A 25,532-nucleotide genomic window follows, 5' to 3' on the forward strand; every position below is an offset into this window, starting at 1 on the left:
GGATTCAGTTGTTCTAGCCTTGCTTGCTTATTTGTGTATCTGGGCATAGCTGGGGTTTGGCTTATCTAGGCTCATCTCTGGGGTGATTTGGCTCTGCCTCACAGATTTCTCAGCCTCTTTCTGAGACCTTTGGTTAGCGTAGGCATGTTTTCTCATGACCAAGGCAGAAACACTAGAGATAAGTCAAAACACACAAGGCCTCCTGAGTGTACGGTTGGAGCCGGTAGAATGTCTCATTTGTCTTGTGCTACTGGCTAAAGCAAGTCACAAGTGCAAACTTTGATTCACAGATGACAGAATAAGCTTCACCTCTTTTGTAAGAGGAATTTCACAATCATCTGCAGATTGCATGGATATAGGGAGAAATATATATATGACTAGATTTTTATGTATCCAATTTGCCTTCTAATGTGTTAACATATAAGTGCTCAACAAATGTATATTGATTTCTGAAAACTCTTTAAACTGTCTTCTTTTTTTAAAAAAAAATCATAGGTGGTATTTGTGCTCACTGGAGATTGTGATGACAGGGACCATATTGGATATAAAGTCTATGAAGAAATTGCCTCTACGAGTTCTGGTCAAGTGTTCCATCTGGACAAAAAGCAAGTTAATGAGGTCAGTTTAATAAAGTGGGTCTACCTTATTACTAGCTACCTTACCAAAATCAGTCAGGCCAACCTAATTGTGACAGATTTGATTTCAAAAACAATTCAAATAAAAAGTTTTATTTTTTCCCCTAGGCCACTGGTCAGTAAAGGCATTAAACCAATGTGGAGAAGCATACCTTTATCTAGTGTTAATTTATAGGCTGTATTATGCTATTCTGGTAAATTTTTAAAATTTAAGCATAAATTTATTTAAAATTCATTTAGAGGAACTTGAAGACTTTTGTAGTTCTGTTGTTTAATAAGGTCAGTTTGTGTTTCTGATGCACAGCTCTTGGGTAACTGGTACAGTGAAGCTTGGCTTTTACTTGGCTCATTTCACATGTGTTTACTGAAGTAGAACATGAAAAAGTGATTTATTAAGCAAAATTCTAATGAGGTTTGAGCTTGAGAGATAAAAGTAAAAAAAATCACTAAGTAACTAGATCCTTATCTAAAAGCTTTTATAGTAAAATCTATAACCTTCATACTAAGAAAATCTTGGTATTTCTAAAAATGTGTTCCAGATGTGTCTAGTTGTCATGATTCTTTCTCCTTTTTTTTTTTTTAACCAAGTCTTGGCCTCACTTGGGATAATACAGTTTTGTTTATTGATTTATTTGGCTCCCCAGTTCAGTTTCAAGGAACATGCCAGTGCAAAGGTCAAGTTTTATGTGGGCATAATTCACATTTGATTGATGTGGTCATTTTATCTATATAATCCTTTTTTTTTTTTTTGTCATTATTGTAGTTAGTATTGTTTAAAATGTTCCTTAATGAACAATTTTTCAACTGCTTATTGAAGGATAACAAACATGATTAACGTTATATGTATGTATATACATATATATCCACACATGCACACATACACATCTATATATAATATATATATATACACACACATAGATGTGTGTATGTGTGTATTTTTTCTTCTTTGTGATCTAATATATAGTAAATATTTCAGTTTCTGATGTGAGCTAAAAATATGGATTTCTCTTTGTGGCACAAGATTCTGTGTGTGTATATATATATTAGCATGGAGGGTATTATGCTAAGTGAAGTAAGTCAGGCAGAGAAAAGACAAATACTGTGTATTTTTACTTATATGTGGAATCTAAAAAAATAAGGCAAATTTAACAAAACAGGTACAGACTCACAGATACAGAGAACAAATTAGTGGTTACCGTGGGGGAGGGACAAAACAGGTAAAGGGGTTTAAAAGGTGCAAACTACTAGGTATAAAATAAGTTTCAAGAATATAATGTACAGCACAGGGAATATAATCAATATACAAGTTCTATTCATTTCATGATAGGCTCCTTTGTCTTGCATGAAATGGTTCAGCAGACTGCTTTTAACTAAAGAGTTCCTGTTACATCATGGTGGACCTAATAGGACATTGCAAATTCCTAGAATCAATAGTAAAATATTTTTATTAATACATAATACACAAACCTGGAAGATTGCTTTAGTCTAATGAGTTTTTTTTTTTTTTCTTGCAAGAAACAGCCTTAGTGTTATGGCTTGAGTCCATATTGCATCCACTGTAGCGATGCCCACAGGGTCTGACACTGCAGGGGGTGGGGGCAGCAGTTATTTGCATAAACATCTGCAGGAGAATGTGGGAGCCTGGGAAGAGCAGTTTGAAGAGTGCAAGAATCTCTCAGGAACTGGGGTTCTTGACCCTAATGACGGAAAGGCTGCTGTTTGGAGTTGTTTTTAACCTGGAATTGTGTAAGACCCTGGGGTGCAGTCAGTGTCATCAGCACAGAGTAGGGCTTAAGTGAGGAAAAGCTGTCTTGCATCAGTGAGGATACCACCTGCTGAGGGGGTTGTGAGGCTTTGGGGGACGTGACAGTGGTGTCCAGTGCAGACAGATAGGGCATTGGTGCCAGCAGACGATACCCTGCACAGTGGACAGGGTGGTTCCCAGCAGAAGGTACTAGAGAAGGGCCATGACCATGACCTAGAGCAGTTGCTTGAACCTGCTGCGAGCAGTCAGGCATAACCTAGAGATTCTCAAAACAAACTGGGTGAACTTTTAGGAGGAACCACAGGACTTTATTAGGAGTTAGGCCCCAGAATTAGAACATAACATATCCTTTCCCATAAATGTAATTCTATTTTTACTCATATGCCCAGGGAAAATTGACTTATACAGAACTAAGAACACTGTTGTCCTAAGTGGAGAATATAAACCCTACAGAGGTGTAGGCTTACTTACTAAACATATGTTGTGATGCATAGTTTTTGTAGTCCTAATGATCCTGATGGTTACCAAAATAATTTATAGGAACAAGTTTCTAAAAAATTGGTGTAAATTGCTGAAACTTTTATAGATACAGATATATAACAGAAATTTAACCCACTGGTATTTGTTAATAGCGTTTTTCTCCCGGATCATTAACTGATATTCTGATCTTTAAGTTTAGCTAGGCAGAATAGGACTAGAGAAAAGCATTGAGAAAATAGTCCATTTTTATAAACTGCAGTTTGATGCCAACAGGAATGGACCTGAGTTCATATGTCAGCCATAGCAATTCCAGTCCTCTTTCCAGTTGGTTCAGGAAGGGTCATCTCATCTACTCTGTGCCACTGAGACTCAAGGGGAATTTAGCGAAGGGTGTCTTGGAAAAGTTCTCTTTTTCTGGATATTGTTCTGCGTGGATGAGAATCCCAGATCTGGTGTAGACATCTTCATACAGTCTGAGGATGAAACAAGTAAAAGGGGGGGCAGAGAGCTAAGAAAATCCAGAGCCTTTGTATTAAGTCAACACTCAGACCCATCCTACCTCCAAGCCCCAGAGATAGGGGAGAGATCTTTTTGCTTCAGCTATTTAGAATTGAGTATTAAGTTACCTAAAGATAAATGCACTCTAAAAGATAAGAATTCTGTATTTCTTTGTGACATGGTCTCTGTAAGTCCCACTTTCCTTGTTTGTAAAATGGCGATAATAGAATTACACATTTCAGGAAATTGTTATTAAATAAGATAATGCATGTAAAGTGACTCACACAAGGTCTAGTACAGGGTAAGTGCCCAATAAATGTGAACTGGTATTGTTACCATCCTCATCATGTTGTTGTTTTGCTTTCAAAGGGGAGAAATTGTGCCACTGTGTTTGTTAGAAACCAGATGGCTAGTCGTCATTGCTGGGAAATAAATCTGAGTGGGAGAGTCTGGAAAGAGGCTAGAGAGATGGTTCTTCTTTGATGTGTGTGAAGGAAGAGATTCTGCAGGGGTTACTGGAATTGTATAAAACCACTGTGTTCCTTAAAGAAAGCCATCAAGGTAAAAGATTGTATTAACAAAGAGCAGTGACAGTGTTAAAACTGGCTTTGCAAAATTTTCAGCATGTAATTTAACCATTTCTCTTTTCTCATTGTTCCAAATTCTCCTATTGTATAAACATTATAAGCTATAGGGAAAAAGTAGATGCTATAATGATATCTGCACATTTACTAGGTCATTTAATAGATATAAGAGGTGCAGTGAAGCCATGCATGTACTGAGTCCTTTCATGTTAATTAGCAATTTTTCATGTACTATTTCTAAAGGAAACTGTAGAATACTATGCTTTACCCTCTTAATCCAGTTCATAAATTTCCTAACCCAGTGAGGCCCATTTTATATCAACTCTCTCTTAAGATAACTTGAAGTTTTTTTCTTTCTTCCTGTATGTTTTTTTTTTTTTTAAAGAAAATCTAGGTGTCTTTCATCTTTATTTAACATAAAGGAGAAACCAAAATGAAGAAAGTATTTGGCTTAGCATGAGGGGCCTGTAAATCATTGTATGGTATTACATTTTGGAACTACAAGTTAAGACACATCTCAAGGGTGTACTTAGACAATTCACCTTTGAAGATGGAAGAGAAACTAAAAGCTCGTACTCTTTCATTTCTTTGTAAACTGGGTGATTAACAGTGGATCTAATTAATGCTTCCTTTGGTTTAAGAAAAGTCCAGGTTTGGAATCTCAGAGTTGCCCACAGATGTTATATTCTTGTGTCAAAGAACTTAACACAGAAGATCCATTATTAAATGGATAATTCACTTGTCCTGAGTTTTCCTATCCTTTCTCTCCGCCTCTCCCAATTCATGTCTTCAAACATCTCCCCTCCCAGCCCCTCCCCAAAACCTACACCTGGACATCACAGACCTGTGGATTGTTTTTATTCCTCACTTCTAAGTAATTCTGGATAGCTGGCTATGTTATATCAGATGGAAGTTTTATTAAACAAGGTAATAATTGTCAAGTAACTTAGATTTTTTGAAGGAGGTAAATGATATTTTCAAGTCCCATAAGAATTTATGTTAATGACTGTCCTGTCACATAAGTTGCAGGTCTTTGGTGTAGGATGTTTTAATTACAGTGTTCCTTTTTAATACCCAGTGCTTTCCCCTGGGGTGGCTCCCTGTGCTGCTGTTTGATGTGGATGTACTCTTCTTCTCAACCCTCGTCTTCTGTTAGGCATGGAAGTCTCCCACCACTCTTTCCTTTCTTTGGTGATTGCCCTGTGATTAAGAAAATAATACCAAATCAGAATGATTGAGTATTTACTATGGGCCATTCAATGAGAGTTGAATTTTATTTCACTTCATTTCATTTTATTTGACATCATCCTTACCACAGCCTATAAGGAAGGCACCATGATCATCCCCTCCGATTCACAGAGGAGGGAAATGAAGCAGAGGGAGGCAAAGCACCTTGCTTATGGCTCAGCTGCTGCTAGCTCAGTGTTGGAACACGGGAGACATATGCGTTCTTTCTCCTGGGACTGCACTCTTAGCCACTGTGAGTCCCTGCCTCTGGTTTCCTCTTTTATTTTCATCAGAGGATGCAGTTTTAACAGTAAAGTGACACATCTGAGATTCCATCATTTGTCCAGCAGATGATTGGAGTACTTGATGCTAGTTCCTGTGCTAAACACTGGGAAAGCAAGGACCAACAAGGCACTGTCCTGGTTTTCAAGAAGCTTAGAGGAGGAGAGGAGCTGAAGTTACACTGCAGGGTGATAACAGCTGTTGAAGGCCACTCCAGCTCCTCAGTCAGCCAGGGACTTCAGTCAGGAAGGACCATGGGTCTCACTGAAGACCAGGGCACACGCTTTGTTCCTCAGGCTTGTAACTGTTGCCTTGGCTGATGAGAGTGAACAGCGGGCATCTAATGCTGGACCCTCTGGGTTTGAATCTCAGCTCCACCATGTACCAGATTCATAACCTTGAGTTAGTTATTTACCTCTCTGTGCTTCAGTTTCTTCACTGATAAGATAGGATATATAATGATACCAACCACATACAGTTAAGCAAATAGGGAGATTTCAGTAGCATCCAGCACATAATAAGCCTTTAGAAAAAAAAATTATCTGTTTGTTTTCCAATATTTTTTTTCAAGTAGCAAAACTGCAAACCCCATTCCCCTCTGTCCTTTCTGTCTCTTAACAATAGACTTGGGCATCTGATTTACATTTACTACTCTCTAAAAGCAGAGAGTAAGGGGCTGGAAAGGCACTGAAATGCTTTCTACTTTTCTTTGAATAAGCAGCAGGGTGGTAAAAGTCCAGGACATTAGGAATTTCAGTTTTAGAACAGCCGTCCCTCCTCAGCAAGACTGTTTCAACCGCTGCTAAAGTCAACATGCTCTTATTACCAATTTTCTTACAACAGCAAGGAAATAGGGGAGGTCATCCCAGAATTTTTATTCTAAGAATGATTAAAAAATGATGTCATCTGTTACAGAAGCAGGGTATCAGTAATCATCTGGGCAGAAAACAGATGGCTCACTCAACAGGGGCAAAAGAGAGTTTAATGAATAACAGATTACCAAGGTGTGGGCAGGGCTAAGCGCAACCAGCAGGGAATAGAGAAGCACCAAGTGTCCACCAACAATGGAGGAGAGAGCTTGGAGCAACACCTAGGGAGATCAAAGCTGGGGGCTCATCAAAAGCTGTGGCCTCTGACACGCAAACAGCAGCCTTGGAAGGATGGAGCCAGGGAAATAAATACCCAGCTCCTCTCTATGCCTTTCATTTCCTGGTACCTTTTATTTCTCCCAGTCTAACTAGAAGCCGGGAGACCAAGGAGCCCTAGTGAAGCAATCCACAACACAGAGCCTTGTGGAGAAGTAGAGAGTGGATCTGGAGGGACACAGTGAAAATACCCAGCACAAACAGTACTGTGCAGTAGTTAAGACTCCAGGCTCAGGGACCATGGCTCGTGGCTCAGCCACATGACCTTAGATAAGTTACATGGTTTTTCTTTCTCAGTTTCCTCATCTGAAAATGGGGAGAATGATAGTACCTGCCTCATGAGGTGGTTGTATTTAGAACATATCAGTGAATTTCAACTAGTGTTATTTTTACTTAGTGATACGTGTTAATCAAAATATTACAGCAACATTTTTACGGTTTTTCCTAGAGCAAAGAAATATATATTTAGTGTCTGTGATGAGATGGCCAAAGGCAGCCTGCTCTGGGGGGGCTCTAGAACCAGGCAGATCTGGGTTTGAATGACTTCTCTGTCTTTTAGCTAGTTGGACAACTTTATGTGACTTTAATATAAACTTCTCTGAGACTGTTTCTTCATGTGAAAACAAGTATACTGATTAACTCACAGGATTGCTGTGATGCTTAAATAAAATTAGGAATACATAGAATAGGCTGAATAGAGTCCCAGGAGAATGGAAATCACCAAGCCTGGAGGTCCTTGGGGCAGGAATGGCTCCTTTGCCAAAGAGAGAGCCTGTGGTTTGGCTTTGATTGTGGGTCCTAAGGATGCCCTTAGGCTGTGGAGGGCTCTGGCGAGGGGTACTTTGGTGAGCCCCACCTTTACAAATAAATACCTAAGAGAGAACGGACTCAGAACTACTGAAGACTTTGTGAGATTCTCAAACTTCTCCTATGTCCCTGTGTTTGTCATTTTTCTTATTTTCACATCATAAAAACAAAACCATTAAAAGGGAAAGGGTTTTACTGCTTATTTTGGGAATAATAATAACAGTTATAATCATAATAATATAGGTCACCCTTTTGGGGTGCTTATTATATTCCAGACACTATGCCGAGTGCATTCCTTTCATCCTCACAGGCTTGTGGGCAACAGGTAATTTTTTAAACAATAAATTATGTCTTTTTTTGTTGTTGTTCTTTTCCCTAAACAAATGGAACCATGACAGTCACACAACTTCATTTAACCATATTAGTCACTTATAAAACACTAATACTAAGCATGGTGAACACTCTACAGGAAGCCTGGAGGAGAAAAAATCCCACTCCCCTGAGAGTCTTCCTGGAGTCAGCACGTGTCGTTGCAAGTACTGAGAGGAGAGGACAGTAGGCAGAGTACCTGGGTTCCCTGCAGGGAAGACAAGGGCTGATTTGGGCGGAAGAAGCATCCTGGAGCTGAGCAAAGACAGTTTGATGGCCTTCTTCCGGAGGAAGACAGAGCAGATCCTCTTTGCTCTCCGTAACATGAACTCAGATTCTAAGATAAAGAAAACATCTTTATTTTTTCCACTAAGGAGTTTCCAATGGGAAGGGGAGAGTTGAACTCACCAGGTGTTTCAGAGAAAGTAACTAAAACCCAGGAAAATGAAATGACAATCTTGCAACTCATCGGTGAAAAGTACCAACAGCTTGGCCTCATCCATCAGAGATTACTGGATATATTTCTCTTGCTAGTTTTATACTCTTTTTCACTGAGGTCTGTATGAATATTAGAAAAACTGTGAACTTGGCTGGAGTATGAATTCAGCACAGCCCCGTCCTAAAATTTTGGCTAAAGGCTACTTGTGACTAGAATTCTGACCAAGAACTGGCTGCCTGTGGGCTTGGTGATTAGACTCTGAAACCCAAGGTTTTGAACAGTTAGTGCTCTGATATGAGGTACTGCCATTTTGTTTCCCCCCGGTTCTGAGTTTCACTCCAGACTTTATTTCAAAAGCATAACCTCATTGCTGACCTTGAAAATAGGTAGAAACGGGTGTTTCCTCTGAAATTTGAAAATGTATCAGAGACAACTGTAACATTCTAGAAAGCTACAGGAAATGTGTGAAAACAGTGCATACATGTTTCCACTTGTCCCTTCTTTGCATTCTCCTAATTAAACGTTGAAAATGAAGTGGAGAGCTCGGTGCACATACTTTAAAATAATACGGATGTCTCTACATCCACACGCCAAAGAAGGAATACTTAGCTTAGTTCCAGTGGAGTGCTTTCTCCCTCTTTATTATGCTCAGATTGACCTGTTATCCTTATGAGGGTGTGCTGAGAACTCGGGTGTTCCTATGGCTACCTTATGTCTCCAAGCCACCTGGGAGTGCTTTATAGGTCACCAGTATAGTTAAATGAAGCCGTGTACTTTATGGTTCCATTCGTTTAGAAAAAAACAAAACATCCTTAACTTATTGTTTAAAAAACTATTTATTGCTCATAAGCCTCTGTGAATGTGAACAGTTTTTCGAAATGACATTTAAAGTGTACATAGTACATAATATTCACTGAAGGTGGGGAAGAAAGATAACTGTTCTCAACAGAATCTCATGTAGGCAAAATATACCAAGAGTCAAGCAGAGCCCTTCTGCAGTGTGAAATAGTGGGGAATAGGATTGCTTAAAAGGATGAGCTCTGTTAAAAATGGGAATTCCATCTTCCATTTCATGATTTCATGTATGTGTTAGCTCTGGGAACTGTTTGAAGCATGAGGTACAAACTGTGGCAGCGTATTCTCTGAAGGCAGAGGGAGTTATACCCACAAAACAACACCAACTGCCTGTGGTGTGTAAGGTTTAATATGAGGGTGTTCCAAACACAGTCATGATATTTGACCCCTGGTATTACTTGTCTGTAAAACTCAGAAAACACAATGGATACCATTCACTAAAGCCTTTTTCTAAAATACCAGGAACAAATAGAAGGGAGAAAAAAAAAAGCTTATATAAGTGTCTGAGAAAATACTTCTTAAAGGGGAAAAAAAAGATGTTATTTGAGGGCAAATGTTAGCCAGTAGGTTACATGCATTCAGCAAGAACCAAAGTAAGTAGAAAAAGAAATCTCTTTACTTAGCTGACTCTGTTTTGATTAGAAGCTGAAATAAAATACTGATTTTGACTATGAGATGTCAGCTTTAACTGAATCCATCAGTTACTTGCATAGCTGACTCTGAGTTTATAAGGGTCTTAACTATCAAAACGTTGTAGTGTCAGTCTCAAAGTCTTTGAAAAACTCATTCAAATCTGTACTGACTTGAAAGATACCTGTTTTCTCCATCTAGAATGCCTGGTTTTTATTTTTACTGGCATTGTATTGGAAACTAAAGATTTAAGTTGGGAGACAAATGTCCCAAATGGTTGGTGCTTAGAACCAACTAATTAGCCACTGAAGTCACTGACCATGATGTCTTGAAGAGTTCCTTTTGGGAACCACAAAGGAACACAAGAAAACATGAAGAAAATCTGCAATGTTGAGCAAATAAAATTCTGTTGAGCTATTTTCACAAAACCTCAACAATTTGGATGTTTTCTTTCATATTTTATCTATTTAGATTTTAAAGGTTCCTTTTAAAGCTTTTTTGTTTACAGAAAGCATATTTTGTGGTCAAATAATAGGCATGCACTCTTTGTGTGCACACACACACATCAGATTATATCTGATCTTACAATAATTCAGAAAGAACAAGAGAACTAACATATTTAAGAGGACCTGTTGTTTAAAAAAATACTGTTTGTATTTTGTAAAAATTTTATCATTGACCAAACAGTAAGGATTTATTGTATAGCACAGGGAACTATATTTAATACCTAGTAATAACCTGTAGTGGAAAAGAATCTGAAAAATGTAATTGAATCACTTTGCTGTATACCTGAAACTAACACAGTATTGTAAATCAGCTATAGTTTAATTTAAAAATAGCATAAAAAAAGAGAAAGCCATTACATGTTAATCATCCAATCTAGGAGTTATATCAAAGACATATATGGCAAGAATTCTTTTGTGACAATCAGTTGAGGTCATGGTATCCAAATTATTTTGAAAAGGACCTAATTTTGAATCTTGGGAAGAATTTTGGAATCTGTCTCTTCTTTCCTGAAAGGCTTCTGAATGTCTAAGCCAGTTGGTCCATCTCACCAAGAAACTTGTGTGCCCAGGTTAACAAAGGTCAGTCTTTTGTTTACCATAGAAGGCAGGGGGTGGTGCAATTAAAATGGTCTGGTTTCTACACTTTTTTCCAAATCAAGAGGTGCCTACTGCTAGTATTTTCCTTTAATAATGATAAGTAAATAATCTGACCCAAGGTGATTGATTGGCTATCGTTAATCTCTAGACATAGAAGAACTTCTATAATTTTCTAATTTTCTTTTCTTAATTACCTATCCAGGAATCCTATTATGTAATTATTATTCATATGAAAGAAAACATAACTTCTGTACTAAACACAGGAGATAAATATTACCTTAAAGTTGCAAGAAAAGGCTTGGTTAATACCTTTGGCAGAAATAATTGTTACTAGTTAAAAGTAGCTTAATACATTTGGAGAAAACATTTTTTTTTGAAAAGCTGTTTAAGGGTCTTAATATACAAAGAATGAAAAACTCACAGCTTTATTTCTAGTATTTCTGTATGATAATGAACCAGGAGACAACTTTGAAAACAGTAGGCTTATCTAGTGAAGTAGTAAGCAGTTCCATGAGATACTAGGTTGCAAATGCTATGTAAATACCAAATATATATCATGATTTATCCTTATTGACAGTTGGTTCAACATAAAGTAGAAACGGTCATCAGGAACAGTGTATAATTTGGGCTTCTTACTCTGCAGTCGCAAAGAGGATATGAGAAAGTTAAGAGTCAAAGCAAGGAAAGTTTTATATAAGAAATTTCCTTATTATGTAGGGTAAATAAATGGAAACAGAATCCATGCTTCGTATATTTTCCAGGTTTCTTTGTGCATTCCGGGAATGAACCAACGGTGATAAGGTTATAAAAGCAAAATCTTTGGAGAGATGATGTGAGCTACTTTTGAGAGCTCCCTTGTAACGTTTTGGTCATGATTTGGCTCTGTGACAAAACCTACAAATAGCTTTTCTCGTTCTTGCTAAAGGCCCCCAAAGAAAAATGTACTTGAAGGTCATTTACTGTGCAATTTAAATAGCTTTGGTGTGAGTGAATGAAATAAAGAGAAAGGAAAAAAATATATCAAAATTTTTAACTAAAATTTAAAATAGGCACAAGTAATTTATTTACTTTAGAAATATCATTGTTGGGTCATTGTATCACCTTTTACAGTTATGAACTTAGGAAAAAAGGACACATGGTCTGATTAAACCGTTTAATGGCTTAATCTTATGAATGAATGACTCTTTAATCTTATGAATCTTAATATCTTCTGAGAATAGGAAGAAAGTCTTTGGAGTTAGTGAACTTGTTTGTGAAAATCTGTCCATTGTTTATTCAAATAAGGTTTATTAAATTAATACATTAGATCAATAATTTGGTAATGAATTGTAAAATTTAAATAACAATAAAAACAAATACTTAAAATTATTGTTACTTCAAGTGATTTTTATTAAAATTGTATATCTGATAGGATTGCAGTTTTAAAAATACATTAATTCATTTACATATACTGCATATGTCTAAAAAACTGGAAAGATCATATTCAAATATGTTGATGGCAAGCACTGGACAGGTAGTTTTAATATTTTCTTTTATGTACTTTCTTGATTTCTAAAATAATGAGTATGTATTGTTTTTTAAAATAAACAGTGAAGGCATTTTCACTAAAGAAGATTTCAAACACACTCCACATGCTTACAAACCAGGTTTATAAGCATGTGAGCTATGAGGATACAAGGTTGGGTCACATGTAGATCTGATGTCTCCAGATGCCAGGTTGTGGAATCTAGGAGGAGAGCAAGACTCGCTTATCCAAAAGCAAAATTAAGAACCAAACTCCACCTTCTAAGTTTTGCTTCTTCCTCAAGTACAGACCTTTCCTCTTCAACAAACTTCTTGAGTGGTAATTACTTTGTCCCCGCTCATATCTGTCTGTTCTGTCATCTTACCTTTCACTCTCTCCACCCTGTTAGAACCGTTCTCTTCATGTAGTCCAATGACTGTTGCCTCAGTCCTCATTCTTCTTTGTAAAATGTGACACTGTTGACCACTTTTGCTTTTTTGAATCCCTCTTGCCCTGAGCATCCACGATAGGATGTTCTCCCCCAGTAGATCTCCATCCCTTCTCTGCCTCCTTTGCTGGTGCTTCTTCCTCCTCTTATTCTCAGTGTCTGTGTTTCTGAACCTTGGCTGGCCTCTAAATACACTTTCTCTTGATATTATAATTCAATCTTTACTTCCTTTCTCTGTATGACCCTTTCCCTTAATTTATTTAGATCTCTACATAAATGTCTCTTTCTTCTGATAATATTATTTAAAATAGCACTCCTCATTTTCTGTTCTATCTCCCATGTTCCTTCTCCATTTCTTACAGCATTTCTCTCTGCCCAGTATTGTATTACGTATCCATTGTTTATGCCTAAAATAGTTTTGACTCATAGTGTATGCTCAGTTAATAGTTATTAAACAAATGCTTTGAATGAATGCGTATCACCAACTTTTCTTTTACTCTGTGCAGATGATGTCCACATCTCCAGCCCTGACTGCTTCCTCAGCTCTCGTCCTGTATTCCAACTGCCCTTTGGTCATCTTAACCTGACTACACTGCCCATGGCTCTAAGTTAGATTCTCCCAGTTAGACATGTCCATTTTTAGAGCTCACCTGTACTCTTGAGGTTACCACCCTTTTTGTAGTCATCCCAGCCCAAATGGACTGAGTCAGCCTTGACACCTTCCTTTGCTGTTCACATTCAGATAGTTGTTAAAATGATTTCCATTCTACTTTTATGGTAGCTTTCCCAGTCAGCCCACCCTTCCCCCACTTGATGTCTCATTTAGTCTGTAGTGATAGGACATTTTTGCTTGTCTCTCCACCATTCTCTCATTTATTTACGTCTTCACTCTTTGCCTTATTCACTTCACTCATTTATTCATTCAACAAACCTGATTAAGGCCTGCCTATTACGTGGTAGGCTTTCAGGATTTGCTATTAAGCAAAAGTAGATGCAGTGTGTGTTCTCATGGTGCAAAATGGTTTTAGAGAGATTTACTTGGTATAAAGACTGGAGGATTTAGAGATTGTGGTGAGGAAGTAAGATGTCTGGAGCAGCTCTAGGTGACAGCAAGTCCCATGATGTGGCTGTGGGAGTTTGTGGCTGAAAATGAAGTGTTGATGGGGGCACAGGAGTTGAAGAGGTCAAGATATTTGAGATGTCAGCAGCCGATAGATTGTGTGGATGTGGAAATCACTGTGGTGTTGAGACTTGGGATGGAAATACAGGGGGCCAGGTGCTGAAGTCTGCAGTAAATCAGGAATAGCAGCAACACAGCAGTAAAGGTGGATTGATACAGGCTTCACAGGAACAGGACTTTATTCAGGGTGGGGCAGGCAATAGTGAGGAAGGAGAAAGTTGCCCCAAGTCCAGTCTCTAAGATGTATGGGGTACAGGAGAACGAGCAGCCTTCATTAAAGAAGGTTGTTAGAGAAGAGAGGCATAGGTGAGAGGCATATTTCCCCTGAGGTTAGGAAATTCTTTGAAATTTTTGTTGAAGACTAGGAGTAAAGGGAGTCCATCAATGGAATGGAGATTTTAGAAATTGCAGTAATGACTTTGGGTTTGAAGAATCACTGAAAAGTTAGGTTAATGGAGAGAAAGCATGGAACAGAATGAAGATGAAAGTACAAAAAAGAGATTGATAATTGAACGGACTTCCATACTGGAAGATGACCACGTTTAATGTAGAGTGAGCCATGTGGGTTCAGTTATAATATACTTTTTTTTTTAACTGAAGTATAGTTGATGTACAGTATTATGCAGGTGTACAGTATAGTGATTCACAATTTTTAGACATTGTGCTCCATTTATAGTTATTATTATAAAATGTTGGCTATGTTCCCTGTGTTGTACAATATAGCCTTATAGCTTATTTTATATGTATTAGTTTGTACCTTTTAATCCACTAGCCCTGTATTGCCCCTTCCCCTTCCCTCTTTCCAATGGTGACCACTGGTTCTCTGTATCTGTGAGTCTGCTTCTTTTTTGTTATGCTCACTAGTTTATTGATTTTTTTAGATTCCACATGTAAGTGATATCATACAGTATGTCTTTCTCTGACTTATTTCACTTAGCATAATACCCTCCAAGTCCATTCAAGTTGCTGCAAGTGGCAAAATTTCATTCATTTGTATGGCTGAGTGATATTCCAGTGTATGTGGGTGAGTGTGTGTATTCTGTATCTTCTTTAGCCATTCATCTGTTGATAGACACTTAGTTTGCTTCCATATCTTGGCAACTGTAAGTTATGCTGCTCTGAACATGGGGGTGCATGTATCCTTTCAAGCTAGTGTTTTTGTTCGTTTTGGATATATACCCACGAGTGGAATTGCTGGCTTATATGGTCGGTCTACTTTTAGTTTTTTGAGAAACCTCCATCCTGTTTTCCACCGTGGCTGCACCAATTTACATTCCCACCAACACTGTACAGGGGTTCCCTTTTCTCCAAATCCTCCCCAAGACTTGTTATTTGTGGTCTTTTTGATAATAGCCATTCTGACAAGTATGACAACTGTGAGGTGGTATCTCGTTATTTTAACTTGCACTTCTCTGATTAGTAATGTTGAGCATCTTAACATGTGCCTGTTGGCCATCTACATTTCCTCTTTGGAAAAATGTCTAGTCAGGCCTTTGCACATTTTTTAATCAGGTTATTGTGTTTTTTGGTACTGAATTGTGTGAGCTGTTTGCAAATGTTGGATGTTAACCCTTCATCAGTCATATTTTTGCATATATTTTTTCCCATTCAGTGGGTTGTCTTTTTATTTTGTTGATGGTTTCCTTTGCTGCACAAAAGCTTTTAAGTTTAATTAGGTCTCATTTGTTTATTTTTGCTTTTATTTCCTTTGCTTTAGGAGACAGATCCAAAGAAGTATTGCTACAATTTATGTCAGAGTATTCTGTCTCTATTTTCCTCTAGGAGTTTTATTTTTCTGGTCTTACATTTAGGTCTTTAATCCATTTTGAGTTTATTTTTGTATATGGTGTTAAAAAATGTTCAAATTTTTATTATTTTACATGTAGCTGTCCAGTTTTCCCAGCACTACTTATTGAAGAGACTATCTTTTTTTTTTTAATTGAGTGTGCTTGCCTCCTTTGTCATGTATTAATCAACCATAAATTTGTGGGTTTATTTCTGGGCTCTCTGTTCTCTTCCACTGATCTGTTTGTCTGTCTTTGTGGCAGTAACATACTGTTTTGATTACATAATGTACTTTTAGTTTTTCTGATGTGCTTTGTTTTCTCATCTGAGATTTCAGGTCGATTGTTCTTTCTTCCCAGAAAACTTTCCAGACTCTACTAGCAACCATCTATCAACCCCTCATTCTCATTTGCCTGGCTGATTCCCATTCATCCTTCAGTCTCATGTTAGAAGTGATTTCCCTCAGTGGCCCTCCTTGAATCCCCGTATTTGGGCAAGCTGTCTGTCCTCTGTCCCTCGTTGTATCATCATGTTGTGTTATAACAATGTATCTACTGCAGTAGGCTATAACTTGATGTGAGCAAAAACTGCTTTTGTATTTGCTGCCTGCCAGAGTGCCAAGCATATAGTAGACTAGCAGAAAATTAGTTATCTATTGAATGAGTGAATGAATGAAGAATTGAAATAGTGGAATGAAGTTGAAATTTGGACTATGAGAAATCTACATTGATTTCCATATTTAATAAAATCCCAGGTCTATTACTCTTCGTTACAGAAAATTGATGAAGAAAGGCACTGTCTTGCTGATAGTTTCACTGTGCACAGGAAGGCCCTGTATCCAAATTTAGTGATGTCCCATGTAAGCAGGGGTGCTGATTCTAAGAGCATGACGTAGAATGCAGGTACCCTGACTCGGTGTCCAAGGCTCTCTCTGTTATTCCTTTCTGCCAAGAGCCTGGAAATTACTTTAATGGAATCTTGGAGCTAAGGAGAGGAAAAAATAATTTTTCTTCTAGCCTTCTAAACCTCAGCTAGGAACCTTATAACAAAAGACAGATTAACAACAGAAAAACAAATCAAAGTTTATTAACGTACCTTACCTATATGTGAGAGATACCCAGGGAAAAAATTAGTAGCTCTCTAAGATGGTTTAGCACTCAGGCTTAAATACCATTTTCAGTGTCAGTCAAAAGAAAAAAGTGAGGGGGGAGCAGTTTTGGGGAGGTGACCAGGAGAAGCAAGGTTAACAAAGGTGGTATGTTACACAGATTTAAGTCAAAGCCTTCTCCATTGAAAAGATTAACTTGTAACTTAGAGTTATCCTTTTCTTACTGATAATGGAGAGGAGACACCCTTACAAATGGAGATTTCCTTTGTAAATGTTAACTTCCCTTATAAAAGGTAACTTCTACTCAGTCTGCAGAGCCTCTCCTGTACCTGCTGTTTCTCAAAATAATCAGCTCAAAATAATCCTTGTGCCCAAGAGGCATACTTGGGGGTAGCATATCCTGCCACCATTCAGAAGCCCTCCTGGACCCTCTCTAAATTCCTTTAAATTGACCTGTTCATCAGCTGACATTGTTTTCTTTGTACACACACAGATATAGTTGTTCAGATTGTTCTTGCCACTAAATATACTTTTTCCTCTGCTTTGGGATTCTTTATTTTCCTAATAGGATAACCAGTACTAAAGATTGTAGTTTTAAAAATTAAAATATGCAGACCACTTTGTTACACAGGTTTACTTTATTGTCATTGACATATGGCAAAGATGGACTTTTTGTAGTGTTGCTGAAAAACCGGCCTCTGTGTCCTGAAAAAGAAATTCAGACCCAGAGACGAAGTTTTGGGAGTATCAGAAAAGAGCAGCTTCACTGCTTTGCTAAGCAAAGGAGAATCACAGCAGATTAATGCCTTAGAGGCTGTGAATTCACCTTGGGGTTGGTGTCCTGAGGTTTTAAGGAAAAGCTGGACAGAACAGAAAGGCAACAACAAACAGGGCATTTTTCCAGGGTGCTGTATTCTTAGTCTTGGTGAATCCACCTGACATCCCAGAGAAATTCCACAAGGTCTGTTCATTCTTCTGAGGCTGTCAACCCGTGAGCACCTTCCTGGAGCACAGCTTCTGGGTTAAAGAATAAGCAATCCTGGTTAAAGAATGTATAGGGAGTGGAAAGTTTAATGGAAAGGTGGGGATTTGTCAGAGAAAAGAGAAAAATAAGTTGCAAGAATTTTAAGTCAGAAGGAATCAGCAAACAGCTTTAGCATCAGGAAAGCCATTTTGTTAGTTTCCTATTCTTTCAGTAACAATATCTACAATAGCATAGATGTTGTGATGGACAAAGTCAATAGTAATATCACATTTTACTCTTTAATGACTTAGCACCGTCTTAAATAATATCTTTAAGAAAATTACAGATAGGGAAAGATCAGACAAAAAGCTCAATTAGATTGCTAATAAATTTTATTCACTTCTATATTTTTTGTAGGAAATAAATAACTTATCTTGAATTTCAATTATTTTGTAGTGGTAGAGATGTCACAAAAATAGGTATTTTCATCCTGGCTTCCTAGACTTTGGGTTTTTTGTTTGTTTTTTTACAATGTTCTTCATTTTTATTAGAAATGTAGAATAAGACAATATTTAATACATGGATTTAGACAAATATCATTTATGAATTCAGGGTGCAATATCAAGCAGAATAAAATTTATTTTCAGATGAGATTTCCAAAGTAAACACAAAAGGAATAGCCAATTTTTATAAAACAAAACCAATTTATACTTTTTCTAAAACTTAACCTAAATACTTTCGCAGCTTCAAAAATATTTGGTTAAGTCTTTTAGTGTTTGTTCATTTCACTCACTCCTTCTACTTCCTCTTTCAGATGAGGCCTGAAAGTTGAAGTTTAGCATTTCACAAAAGAACTGTTCTTTCAGAAATTTCTAGCTTACAGATGTAGAAAAGACTAGGAGTCTAACAGAAAAACATTCATTACACATTTGAAGGTTTGTCAGACTTAATAACTTTTAGAGGTTTAAACTTATTTTTGACTTAGAATATTAGAATTTAAATATTATTTTAAAGGGCATGTAAATGTGCTTGGCTAGCTGTATTGACCATAGAAGACTTTCCAGATGTGTGTTGATTTATAGAGTGGGATGAAGGGAGCTCACTCCCACCTGGAGAGACCCCGTGAGCCTCACTTCGTTGAGTAAACTCTAATGGTGCATCCACAGCTAATTGTTTCCTACCTGAGAGAGTAATACGCAAATTCATGTCTTGTTCTTGTGCCAGTATCAAAGAAATGAATCAGTCGGTTTTTAGTTACAATTTTATTCTTTGATTATGCAGCAAAGTGATTTTAAGCTGTGCTTAATGGAAGCTTTTTGGGCGTAGGTACTGGGGGCTCTGTGGTAGACTGTGCTCCAGTTTCTACTGGGACAGTTTCTACCTTTACCTGTTTTCTATGTTTATTTCTGCATAAGGTTTGATTTGACAGATAGTTCTGTTAAAAAAAAAAAAAGTTTGGAGGGCATTGATACAGGTTGTCAATTGCCGCTGAAAATTAAAATTGTTTGGGATTCATTCATGTAAAACAAGTCTGGAAGTCACTACTTTGCCACTTCAGAAATTAATTTGAATATAAAGAATGATTTAAAAAATAACTTTTAGCTTTAAAGATAGAAAAATCAGTTTTTATTTTTTTCTCTGATGTCAGTGCTCACTTCAGCTTGAGCCTTGAACCATAAAATATGATTATTTGTAACGTCAGCTCTTCAAAGGTTATCAGAAGAATATTGTTTACATTTAGCAAAAATCGAGGGTAAAAAAAAATGTATGTTTTATTTATAACTGGTGAAAGAGACCATTTATAAAGACGGCAAAAGGTTGAGTTCTCCTTCTCCAAAGCTGCCTCTCGAATCCTTGAGGCCAGTTTAATCTTTCCTTTCTTCACGCTCTCCTGGTTCTCTCCTCTCTATTACGGTGCCAGGTTGTGAGCTTCTGAGGGCAGGGATTTTTGTCTTAAAACACTTTCAGCATCTTGTCCTACTGTGGTGTTCAATTATATGCTCTTTGAACAAGGAATGAGAGAATAAATCACAGTAGACATACACACACACACTTGTATACCTATATATGCATATGTATTTACTACTTTACCCCATGTGAACACAAAGCATGCTTTTGACATGTGTGTCTTTGTATTCTTATGACACTAACCATATTTCTCTATATGCTGTGCATTAACTCATTATTTTTAACCAGTATTACTGAAGTAGAGTTTGCATGAAGTAAAGTGCATCCATATTTAGTGTACATTTTGATGAATTTTAACAAATTTACACACTTGTGTGATCACCACCATAATCATGATGTAAAAGCATTTCCCTCACCCTTAAAACTTCCTGTATGCCCAATACCAGTCAGTTCTGTTGTCTTTCAGCCTGTCAACCACTGATTTGCTTTCCAACACTTTATTGATTTAATCTTTTCTAAGGTTTCATATAAATGGAAACTTTTGTGTCTAGTTTTTCACTTAGTTTAATGTTTTTTAGATTCATCTATGCTATTTTATATATCGTTAGTTAGGATGTTCTATTTAATGAATATACTACAATTTATTTATTTGGGTGGTTCCACTGTTTGTTTTATTTTGGTTAAAACCAATTTTGTCTGCTCAGTCTGGCTGAAGGGCTGGCAAATGTTAAAATTTATTTTAAGAAAGCAGCTTTAAGTTTTATTAATATCTTTTTTTCTCTCTCCTTTTGTCTTTTATCTGTTTTGTTGTTTTCTATTCTTTATTATTTTCTTCTTTCTTTCTTTGGGTTTAATTTACTTTCCAGATTTCTGAAGGTGGGAGCCCAGATCATTATTTTACTGTGAGATCTTTTTAATTTTTTTATGTACACATTTAATGCTGTAATTTTTTTCTGTACACACTATTTTAGCTGTTCTCCAGGAATTAGAATCTGTTATAGTGTTTTCACTTTTACTGTTTAAAACATTTTCTAATTTCTCTTTTTTTTTTTTTTTTTTACTTTGATCCATGAGTTCCTGACTGGTATGATGCTTAATTTCCAAATATTCATACATGGGTCTTTGCACTTGAAAATATTGTGCATTTTTCTGTTGTTGGGTGGAGTGTTCTATAAATGTCAGCTAGGTTCAATTCTGTGGTAATGTTTTTCAAATTTATATACTTACTGATTTTGTGTCCACTTGTTCTATCAGTTACCAAAGAGAGGTGCTGAAATCTTGTTGTCTATTTGTCTTTTTAGTTATGTTAAATCTTGCTTCAAGTATTTTGAGGCTCTGTTACTGGGTGCATTTGTATGTAGAATTGTTATGTGTTCTTAATGAATTGACCCTTTATCGTTTTGAATTCTCTCTTTTCTTTCTGGAAATGTTTCTTCTTCTGAAGTCTAATTTTTCTTATTTTAATAAAGCAGTTCCAGTTTTCATATGTTTATGTAAGTCTCTTTTGACATTCTTTTGCAGTCAGTCTACCAGTGTCTTCATATTTAAATGTGTTTCTTATAGACAGCATATGATTGGATCTTGCTTTTTGTATCCTGAGTAATACTCTCTTTTTAAAAATTAGACCATAAATATTTAATATAGTTATCAATATGCATGGACTTAAATACATCATCTTACTATCTGTTTTTGTTCCATGTGTTCTTTGCTACATTTTTTTCTTATTTTCTCTTTTCCTTTGCATTAAATGTTTTCAGCTCTCCTTTAATTTCCACTATTGGCTTATTAACTGTAGCTCAATGTTTTATATTTTTTAGTGGTTGATTTAACATTTAATGTCAACTTGAACTTATCACAATATACTTCAGAAATATTACTTCACATATTATAAAAATAATGTTTATAATATATTTCCATTTCCCTCCTTTCATCTATTGAGCTATTTCATTAATTTTTTCTGCATATTTAATGAAACCCATAATATATGGCTGCTAATGTACAGTGTTTTAAACAGTTATCTTTTAAATGAGCTTTAAAGGTAGTATTGTATGATTACCTTTATATATACACCATTTTTGGCCCCCCTTATTACTTTGAATTTGTCCAATTTCAACCTGGTATTTTTTTTCCTAGTGCCCAAAATACTTCCTTTAATAGTTCTTATGATGCAGATTTGCTGGTGATAAGTTTTCTTAGTTTGTTTGTCTGTTTCTCTCTTTCTTCCTTCCTTCCTTCCTCCTTTCCCTTCCCCTTCCCTTTCCCTTTCCCTCCCCTTTCTTTCCTTTCCTTTCCCTTTCTTTCCTTCTTTCTTTCCTTTCCCTTTCTTTCCTTCTTTCTTTCCTTCTTCCTTCCTCCCTCCCTTCCTTCCTTCCTTTCGTCTTTCTCTCTTTCTCTCTTTCTTTCTTCTGGAGAAGTACTATTTTTACCTTTGCTTTTTTGCTGTATATAGAGCTCTAAGTTGATTGCTTTTTTCCTCCTAACACTGGCTTGCTTAGTGTTTGCTGAGAAGTCTGCAATCATTCTTAGGTTTGTTTCCTTGTGGATAATTTCCCCCTTTCTCTGGTTGCAAAGGTTTTATCACCTGTTTTCATTAGTTTTATTATGAAGTTTCATGGTGTTTATCTTACTTGGGTTTTGTTGAACTTCTTGGATCTGCGGATGTGGATCTGTTTTTATCAAATTTGGAAAAGTTTTAACCATTATATCTTTATATATTTTTCTGTTCTTTTCTCCTTTGGGGACTTCAGTTACATATATTTTAGACCATTTGACATTAACCCACAGAATATTAAAGTTTTGTTCACATTATTTAATAATTTTTCTCTCTGTGCTTCATTTTTAATAGATTCTACTGCTATTTCTTTAGGGCATCTTTACTTCTACAGTGTCTTAATTTTCTGTTAATCCTGTATGGTGTATTTTTCATATCAGGTACTGTATTTTTCATTTTTTAGAAGAAGTTCCATGTAGTTCCTGTTTATATTTTTCATTTTTCTTCTCATTATGTTTCTGTTTTCCTTTGTATCCTTCAGCATATGAAGTACATTTGTAATGTCTGTTTTAACATCATTGTGTGCTAGTTCTATGATTTCTGTCATTTCTGTGTCTGTTTCAGTTGACTGGTTATGGTTCATGTTTTCCTGCTTCTTTGTATGTCTAGTGATTTTGGATAATAGGCTAGACATTGTTAATTTTATATCATTAAGTGTTGAATTTTGTTGTGTTCATTTACAGATTATTGGACTTTATATGACAGGGAGTTGAGTTCCTTCTGGTTTTGGTTGATCCTTTCAGAGTTGTATTTAAGCTCTAACAGAGTTAAAAAAAAAAAAAAAAAGACACTATTCTAGGAATAATTTAGTGCTACATATAAGGGATGGCCCTTCTATGATTTCTACTAATTTCACCATGAATTCAACAATGTCTCTCTGCTCTGGCTGAAAAGAACTCATATAATTACTGGTCCTGTGTGATCTGTAGGAATTTTTATCTTTTCTCAAGAAAATTTTCTTTTTTGAGAAGTGGTTCGTTCTATCTTATCCTCATGAGGTTTACCTAGGCATGCACAGATTGTTAACTCAGACAAGGACTCAAGAGGCTTCCAATGCAAATATCTAGATCTTTTGTCTTCAAAACTCCCTCTTCTCTAGAAATCTTTTCTTAAAATTCTGGTTGCTTCAGCCTCTCCAAACTCAGATCTCTGTGTCATTAACTCAATTTTATTTTCAGGGTGGAAATTGCCTCCAGCTAGAAATCCGAGATTCTTCTCATTGACTTGTCATCTTTTAAGGATCACAATCCTTTGCTGTTGTTGGATTATGTTTTTTAAATAGTTATTTTCTCTATTGCTTAGTGTTTTTAGTTGTTTTGGGGAAGGTAATTTCTAACTTGGTACTCCCTCATGAGACAAAATTGATTTGAAAGTGTCTGAAACATGTTACTAAGCCAATCACTCAAACATTGTATCTGTCCTGGAAAGCACATAGTGCTTTGCTGAGAATCTTTTTATAGAGGGCTCACAGGGTACTAATGGAGGAAACTGCAAAGGGCGCAATACCTCAGAATCAGAGCTATTTTACTTTATTGTGTCATATAATGGTCGTTTTGTCCCCCCCACCCCCGGCCAAAAAAGGTGTAAAGAATGGCATTTGTTGTTTTAAAAGATTCAACAGTACTGATTTTGGTGAGGCAGATGCAAACTATTACATATTAAGTGGTAAAATAGGCTAGTTGTAAATGGCAAGAAGTCCCAAATCGTAAAATGTTATAAAGTTCAGCATTAATGGTTGAGAAGTAATATTGCACTGATATATATTTAGGAATACTTTATTGTAACCAGTGGAAGAATGCCATCCTTGGATAAGCCTTTATTTTGTATTTTGTTTGGTGGTAATCCTTGTTTGTCACAAGAACTGTGAAAAACTTGAGGGATTCCAGAGGAGCAAAGGTTATTGATGGAATTAATGAATTCAGTATATTAGAAAATATCCATTATTCTTAAGAATGAAGTTATATTACTAAGTGACTTCATAAATATGAAGAGAATATACAGTAAAGGATAGATAATGTCTCTACAAACTCATACAGGGAAGAGCAAGAATAATCCGTTTGCTTATAGAAAGGCATACAGATGTAAAGACCATGCTTATGTAGCTTTTTAAAATCATAAAACAACATTTACCACTGTATCTCTTGATAATTTGAGACATAACTAAAGCAGACAGCTAGATGATCTGATTCCATCCTTTTCTAAAACTATTATGTTCCATAGGTAAATAGTAAGTCTTTTGTTGTTAACTATATTAGAAACTACATTTTTACTTTTAAGTTGTGACCAAAGTATTCCTTTTTTCTAAACCACAGACATGATTATAGTACATGTCACTACAGTAAAGGACTATGTTCCTATATTCAGTCCTCTAAATTAGGTCTCTTAAGATACAGGCTTAGCTCCTATTGCTCTGTTATTAAGTTTATAAACACAAATGTGTGTCTATAACTAGGTGAATCAGAAGATTTTGAATGAGTAGATATGCAATTCTATTTCCCAGTTCCAGGCACCTTATCCCCTTTAATTATATCTACTCTGAGTATAGGAGGGACAACAGCCAGTCTTCTACCCTGCAATCCATAAAAATTGTAAGAAAAAAAATGGACTCTTTTGTCTCTTTTGCTATGTTGGTAATACTGTGCTTTTCAGAGCATTATGGCTCAAGTGGATAATTATGTGTTATGAATATGATATCAAGTTTAATTTAAAAGTACTCTCTTGGCAGCTTTGTAGTCATTATATAAGGATTCACCAATTGGAAATCTACCTTTTTAAGTTAAAAAACTGTGTACTTGACTATGTCTAAAGACAAATAATTGTTATTTGTATAACTCAGTGCTGACGATCACACAGATTCTGCCCCATTGAGTAAAGCACTTTATAAATATTCTAAGCCTTAATATTAGTTTATTAGTTTAAAAATTACATTAGTTTAGTATTAGTTTAAATATTATAAGCACTTGAGACCTTGTGGTCTGCATAGTTGGAAGAAAACTAGCTAGAAGACAAAAGGGGATAGAGACAGATAAACATATATACATACACACAGACACACACACACACACAGAAACACAATTATGCACATATTAAATAGCTTATAGTCATTCATGATCTAAGTGAAGTAATCATCCAACATGCATAATTCAGTAGGCAAATACCTAAAAGATTCTTTAGAAACTTTAGATCTAAAAAAGATAAAGCTTGAATGAATTTCCTTTGAAAAGATTGGGGATATATATTTCTCATTATAACTCTTCTATTCATC

The 25,532-nt window shown here is 36.2% G+C and overlaps 1 protein-coding gene across 4 annotated transcripts in view; it reads left to right on the forward strand.

Annotated features, from left to right (window-relative positions):
- The window catches only part of HMCN1 (hemicentin 1), a 399,863-nt gene that overhangs the window by 108,611 nt on the left and 265,720 nt on the right, over window positions 1–25,532 (forward strand). For all 4 annotated transcript variants that reach the window (XM_074351803.1, XM_074351799.1, XM_074351801.1 and 1 more), the window contains exon 4: window positions 496–618. In XM_074351803.1, coding sequence (XP_074207904.1) covers window positions 496–618 — 123 coding nt within the window. The remainder of the gene's footprint in view (window positions 1–495; window positions 619–25,532) is intronic.

The sequence above is a fragment of the Camelus bactrianus genome, chromosome 23, assembly GCF_048773025.1.
Source record: "Camelus bactrianus isolate YW-2024 breed Bactrian camel chromosome 23, ASM4877302v1, whole genome shotgun sequence".
NCBI classification, from domain to species: Eukaryota; Metazoa; Chordata; class Mammalia; order Artiodactyla; family Camelidae; genus Camelus; species Camelus bactrianus.